The sequence below is a fragment of the Parasteatoda tepidariorum genome, chromosome 3, assembly GCF_043381705.1.
Source record: "Parasteatoda tepidariorum isolate YZ-2023 chromosome 3, CAS_Ptep_4.0, whole genome shotgun sequence".
NCBI classification, from domain to species: domain Eukaryota; kingdom Metazoa; phylum Arthropoda; class Arachnida; order Araneae; family Theridiidae; genus Parasteatoda; species Parasteatoda tepidariorum.
In genome coordinates, this window is record NC_092206.1 from 4,540,415 (window position 1) to 4,548,025 (window position 7,611).

Consider the following 7,611-nt stretch of genomic DNA (forward strand, 5'->3'; position numbering starts at 1 on the left):
TTGCCACTATTTTCAAGAAAAGAAAGAACAGTTTTTAAAATGTTAATAGAGGTAACATTAGGAATTTTTTGGTTACAAAAACTATAAAAAGGTAAAAACTGTAAAAATAAAACATATTTACTGAAAAAAATTAATAACAACACCATCCAGACATAATTAAAGATAAATAAAATAAGAATATTTAAGAAAACTTAAATATCAGAAATGATGCTTTTAACACTTCATGTTGGCATGCAGATGTTAACTGATAGTAAAACTGTAAAGGAGAACAATTTATAAAAACTCGGACCAAATCAATCCTATAGCCTCGAAGGTTACCAGAGTTTCAATCCACAGCAAGTCAACTCTAGAAAATGATGGTAATTTGATACTTAAAACACAACATTTTAAAAGACAAAACGTACTTGCCAGGCAAAGAAATTCCATCCCTAATGGCAAGTAAATTTCGCATCTCATTCATATTGATAATAATAATAATAGGGGGATTTATGCGATATATATATTTTTTTTTTGCTTGTAACTAAGCATTAAACAATTTATGCAGACTAAAAGAAAAATTTCACAATAACACCCTCCAAATAGAAAAATTAACTTCTATATCAAATACACAAAATTTTCAAATCTTCTAACCCAGGGATTTCCAACTTACATGAGGCCCCAGAATTAAAAACATGAATCAAATGGCGGGCCGCAACTTTATCAAAATTTTATGTAGACCTTTTTTATGTTTGAAAGGACATTAAATATTACTGTCAGATTTTTACAAAACAAAAGTATTGAATTACAAATCAAAATAAGAAGTAAATAACTTTAATGTGCACCTATGTATTAAGCAATTAATGTAATAAGATATCTAATTGTTAAGATATAAAATTTTAAAAAGTTTAGTATTAAAACTTACATAGTAGCACTCAAAATATTCAATGAGAAAATTGAGATTTGTCTGCTGCAACCACCAGAGAATAGATATTTACATATTAAATGTAAAATTTACAAATGGGTGTGTAAATATTTTCTTCCAAAATGAGTGGTTTCAAAAAGTTAAATCGGAGAATTTCTTTGAGAAAAATTCTGATAAGAACATGCTAAATTATATTTACAAAAAACTGAAATAAAAAAGAGCAACATACACGATTATTTTTGTATTTTAATAAATATTTTCTTGGATGCAAAACCTGAGAAATAAATTTCTTTGCACCTTTGGTATGTTAAATTTCACAGAAACGGAGAAATTAGGTTTTAATTGACGAGAAAAGTATTTTAAACCCATATAGACTTTTTACGAAAATTGTCCGCAAAAAAATGACAACTAATATATTTTAGTTCGAGGGCCACAAAAAAAGGCTTCGCGGGCCGGATGCAGCCAGTTGGAAACCCCTGTTCTAACCTATCTGAATTCTTGTATATTTTAAGAAAAGTAAAATGTACAATAAAAGTAAATAATGCTAGACCTTATTAATATCAATCGCAACAGAAATTCTGCATTTTTAATTGAAATACCTCATGAAGAGCAACAACAATAATGAAAAGTACCGATATCAAATTTATGTAAAGATAAAAAATGAACTCTTTATACAGAAAATCTTAAATAAAATTAAAAAAAGTAAGAAAGGCTGTGTTCATACAATAGGTTCTTGGTCAGAATTAAATAAAGTGATTCTTGTCCAATTAACATCTCTCAGCATAGGTCCATACTTTTCTCCAATACCATACAAATTAGGAGAGGGCAGTCGACTAGACAGTTGTAAAAACTGATCAGAGTAAACCAGTTGTGGCAGCCTTGTTTTGAAACTAAAAAAAAATTAACATAACATCCAATTAAATCATGTGAAATGTAAAAAACTAAGAAACAAAAATGTATTCATCATCATCAATGACTCAACAGCCCAGGGTGGGCCTTGGCCTTCTCAAGAAGTTTTTTTCAGGCTAACCTGCTACTGCTAGTGCTTACTGCTAGTGTTTTCCAGTTTTTAGCTTTTAAGACCAAAATGTCTTTTTCTATTCCATGAACCAATTTTCAAGTCTTTAAAGCCTTTACCAAATCGTCTCCTTGCAGTCAGTTCATGGTTTATTTCTTCTTGAGATTTCGTAGCAATGGTTTTTTACAGTTTACCAACCTGGGGGGTCAGTCTCCTGATATAATTCCCAGAATCAGGGTGCCCAGCCATATCCCCAGACACTGAGTACCCATTTCAGTCACCTCTTACTACATGCGTGAGGTACAGTGGAACTATTTTTTCAAACATGGGGTTATTCATCCCATGGGGTTATTAGTTTCATAAAATTTATTAGTTTTATAAAATTAAGCTCTAACTGATAACCTTATCTCTTTTTTAGAGTATTATTCTCAGGGCCTTGATTAACAGTGACATGGAATGATTGATATATTTCAGGGTTTAAATTATGTTTTAAAGTTCTTTGGAAAAAAAAACTTTTAACAAATTATCTAGTTTTTTTTTAAAGTTATTTATGTATTCAAATAGATAGTTTGTTCACAAAGTTCACTTTTTTTTCCCTTGGTGGTATGTAAATTTCATTTTGTTAAACCACATAAATATATCTTTAAAAAACTGGTAAAAATGTTCTTACAAAGTTCCAGAAAATGATTACTTTTTTTCTTTTAACTTACATTTTAATTTTATAACATTGCTGTGAAACTTTTTACCAATCAATGTTTCGTTATGTATTTTTTTAAAATTTATCGAAAGATCAAAGGCAGGGCAGTGACATTTAGCTTTGATGATTGCAGTAGGCTCAAACTGGTGCTAGTATGAGAATATCCCTTCAAAATCATTTTTTACAGGTTACATGATTTATAATGTTCAACCTTACAACTAACTTTGGATGAGAAGAGTATTTCTAAATTTAAAAACAGTCAAATCTTGATATTACAAACTCAAATGGAGGCGTAAAAGTTTTGTGACTTCAAACATTAAATCTTGCATAGATATTTTTACTAAAAACGCTGATAACATTCCACGGAAAAGTGCTATTTAAAAAGAATTTTTGCATTTAACATTTTTGGATTTCTATTTTCAGCTTTTTTGGTTTTTTACCAAAATTATTCCTACAGTATGAATCAATATTGAGTTTTAAAAAAATAAAATAAAAATTTCCAAATTAAAATGGCGACAAAATGGTTGAAACTAATTACAAGAGTTTATGATTTGCTTGCAGAGATTTTTTTAATTTTATCAAAGTCTGTTTGTCTCCCAAAAGTAGTGAAATAGTAACATTTTAAAAGTAGTTTGTAATTACTACAATTCAAAAAAAGTTGTTACAATTAACTAAATTTGTAATGAAGTAATTGTAGTTAACGGATAATAAAATGTAGTTTTTCCAACCACAGGGAATTAATAATTCTGACAATTTCTTTACAAACATTCTTATTAAAATTTTAAGAAATGATTCATATAACTTTTCTGGAAGTGTATTTAAAAATTGAATTTAAAAAAGAATTTTAAATTCTTTAGTAATCAGGAAAAAAAATGTTTGTTGATCCAAAAATATTTGTAAAATTAAGGGTCACCGAAATACATATTTGGCTAAAAGAGGTTTTAATATCCTAGTTCAAGTATATTATGTTCTCTTTAAAATTAAGTCAATTTTAGGCTACTGCATTTCAGTTTATTAAACATTAAAAATAATTATTCTACACCCAGATGTTTAGTAAATATGTCTGTGTAGTATTTAATCTATTTTTTGAAACCATAAAAATAGTTTTATATTAAAATTTAAAAAAAAAAAAAAACTTTTAACAGTATGGTAAACTATAACTTCACACATTATATATAACACTATAACTTCACATATAATTTCATTTAAAAAATAACAATACTCAATAATAATTAAATAATCAGTAAACTAAAAGAACAATAATAAAGTTAGAAATAGTAACAGAATGAAAACATTAACATTATAACTTCACATATAATTTCCTTTAAAAAAATAATAATACCCAATAATAAGTAAATTAAGAAAGAAAAATAATAAAGTTAAAAATAGTACAAAAATGAAAATAATTAATAAAAATTGTCATGATTTTTCATAAATATTTAATTGAAGAAAAATATAAAGTAAAGTTTTCTTACATAACAGTGCCAGTGGATTTGCGCGTCACAAACAAGTTACTTTGTGAATCTATATCTATAGAATATAAAGGTTCTGTAATATCTTTTAAATCAGCATTTATGTAAATAGGAACTTCAAAACGAGTGGCACTAGAATCAGTTATCTGAAAATAAAATTTACAATAAATTTTTAAAAAAATTTAGTCAATCAAATTCATTTATTTCAATTTTAGCAATAGCAACAAAATTTTCAAGAGCAAAGATGAGTCAACAAGTCTTAATAAACGTAAATGAAAATTATAGACACATGATATACATCTTGTGAAGAATAATTAATGTTTTTAAAAATTAGACATAATAATAGGTCCAAACTGCCATAAAAATAACAGAACCTTCACAATTATGAAATTAAGAAACACCACAGATATTTTCTCAAGAGGTGGAACCATGGAAGATATATTCCAAACATTTTCTGAAACTTTCTCTTTTTTATTCTGTACTTCTCAAATAAATTTTCAAAATTTCCTCAAAAATTTCAACAAATAATTTAGTTACAACTGATAAATCAAATTTTAAAAAAAAATTAGAAACTATTTAAATTAAATTTACAAATAAAAAAAAGCAGTGAGTTCTAACACTTAAATTTTCTTTGGATATTTGTATCTAGATCTATAAATTAGGAAAATTATTAATTAATTATTATCATGTTAAAAAAAATGCAAATTTTGTCCTTAATCAAAGTAGATTCAATATGACACATAACAAGCGTCATTCGTAACTCTTTAAAATAAAACTTCTAGCACATGAATCATGTCTATTAATATTAATATTTTTCTTTCTTCATCATCACATAAGAATACAGTCTTCAAATTATCTTGATGATAACAACATATTAACTTTGTTTTTACAAAATTTAGCTTTTGTACGATGGCAACTTTAGTAAGCAGTGTTTTTGCTTTGTATTTTTAAAAGAAAACTGTTTTTGTTTTCGGGGAAGGGGGTAATCAATCTTCGTTTGTTGAATTAAATATACTCCAATCATTTTGTAATTTTATTTTAATAATATATCTCACGTATTTACGACAAGATAAAGCTCTACAGAAGCAGCCAACACTTATTTCAAATATGTACCTTAATTCTGAGTGAATTATTATCCAATAAAGTAATAAGTAAAAGTAAATCCGAGGCATCTTTAGGAAATCCAGATGGAGTGTTTCTTCTTAATCTCGCCCTTATGTGCCGCCCATCATGAGATGAACTGTAGATTGAATATCCATTATAATCGGATGGGTAATAGCAATAAGGAACATTCAGAGGATTTACAGAATCATTATGAGCAGAAACGGGATGATAACAGCAACCACGATTTAGACACTCTTTTTCGGAAACTGGATAATCAGGAAAACAATCAAATTTTTCGATATCTGGAATACCGGAACAAGTAGCGTTAACTTTCGTACCAGGATCAGAAACTCGGCAGAAAAGTAGAATATGATTCCTCTGATAGTAATAGGTAACACAAAATCCGAAGAAAAGTATGCTACTTATGGCTATTATATAATAAATAAGTCTAGATTTAATTCTTTGATTTATCTCTTCAGATTCATGAAGCACATGAATAACATTATTTTCTTGAGGTGGATCGACCGGGGTAAATTTTCCCCTTGGATAAGTAGCAGATACCATTGTTGCGAATGCAACGGGGTCACAAAGTAATCTGAAGCTTCAAGCAATTAATGTCACAGACAATAAAACTAAAAATATCATTTATCTATTTTCCGGCCAGATAACGAAAACATTTTATGACGGAACTATCATGTGCACTTGTTTGGTGGAAATGTAGTTGTAGAATAGTGTGACCTTGGCTTATAGCTTTCTATTTTGATTAATGAAATTTATGGTTGAGGCTAAATAGATAGCAGAAAGTTGCTATGAAAAGTCAGAAANTGGAAATCTTTAACTACTTTATCACAGATAATTAGAATTATAAAATGTCGTAAACGCTTCTAAATACATTGATACAATATTATAAACAGAAAAAAATTATTTAAAACAATTAACTTACTTTATTTAATGAATCATAAATAAAGAGCTTAGTATTACACTCACTAGCAATCGAAGCTACACTTAATTACACCTGTAAGCAACAAACTATGTGTACCTCCGCGCAATCTCTTCAACAGGGTTACTTTTCGAAATTATTTGGTGAAAATTAAATTCTAGCCAAGCATTTCAAGCGCATGCGCAGTTGCTCAGCCGGTTGTACCCACAGACATAAGTACTTGTTTGGTGGAAATGTAGATTGTAGAATAGTGTGACAAGCTCTTTGAGTTAGCTTATAGCTTTCTATTTTGATTAATGAAATTTATGGTTGAGGCTAAATAGATAGCAGAAAGTTGCTATGAAAAGTCAGAAACAGAAACTGTATTTTGGCTTCAGAGGACGCAAAGAAAATTTTCGTCGAACATTCTCTTACTCCTCCATAACTAATTTAATATTTAAAGTGTAGAAAAAGTGAGTTCAGTCAAACCTAGAGAGAGCTATGAAGTTTCAAATACTGAAAGGAAAATTTTAAAATATGCAAATTGAAATAATTTATGAGATGATAACTTATGGATTACGCAACAGAGAAGTTCTCTTCTAATAATTTGTTTGCATTTTAATATTTTGAAGTAATTTTAACAGCAATTGAAACTTCATGACTTACTCTAGGTTTGCCTGAACTTACTTTTTCTTTCTTTTAAATTAGTGATAAAGGAGAAAGCAGGGCCGGATTAAGAACCTAAGAGACCCTAAGCACTTAAAAATTTTTGATGTTCCTTAAATCTAATTAAAAACATCAATACGAATATAAAATCTTTTTCTTAAATAAGTAAATTGAAGAAAAAAAATAATAAATTTATATCACTGTCAAATTTAAAGCTTCTTGCCGAGGATCTGATGGAAATCAAAATTTTTAAATTAATTCTTTGAAGGGTTATTACTTGTGTTGGTCATTATTAGCAAAAGATAATTTAGAAGCGACGCAGTGATTTCGAATCGTAACATAAAAAATTGTACAACAAACGCTGCTTGAGAATCTGGAGAGTTGCGTTGAAGTTGCCATTAGAGTATTGTTCTTTTGCCAAATGTTACGAAGTATAGAGTAAGCAAGTTTGATTTTCTTTTTTTTTTCTTTCTGATCTCCTTCTTTAAATCGTCCAACCTGTATTCCTTTATTGTTTTATTAGAATTACATACATTTGCAGGCTTATTTGCTCAATTTAGGCGAATAAACCTTTGTCAAGTAGAAGAAGAGATAGAACAATTTAGAGAAGGGCATAACAAAGAATACATCCAGGGTTACGGTGGAATTCGAACTCGCCACCTCTACGCTTTGCACAACGTTTCATTGGAGATCGGCAAGGGAGGAGCCAACCTGTATTCCATTTTACAGAAGTAGCAAGAGGGTGTACGCTAGTTGTTTTAATCTTACCATCAAAACTAATTTTACAAGAAACAATAAACTTCTGAAAGTCATTCTTAATAATTTAGATTTATT

At 28.5% G+C, this 7,611-nt stretch overlaps 1 protein-coding gene across 1 annotated transcript in view; it reads right to left on the reverse strand.

The window, feature by feature from the left end:
• Nucleotides 1-5,940, reverse strand: part of LOC107447088 (lysosomal alpha-glucosidase) — a 43,447-nt gene extending 37,507 nt beyond the window's left edge. Inside the window, exons 1-3 of the mRNA XM_016061902.3 lie at nucleotides 5,202-5,940; nucleotides 4,092-4,234; nucleotides 1,626-1,791 (exon numbers count right to left, since the gene is read on the reverse strand). Of these exons, the coding sequence (XP_015917388.2) occupies nucleotides 1,626-1,791; nucleotides 4,092-4,234; nucleotides 5,202-5,756 (864 nt within the window). The 5' untranslated portion in view covers nucleotides 5,757-5,940. The remainder of the gene's footprint in view (nucleotides 1-1,625; nucleotides 1,792-4,091; nucleotides 4,235-5,201) is intronic.
• Nucleotides 5,941-7,611: the final 1,671 nt, after the last annotated feature.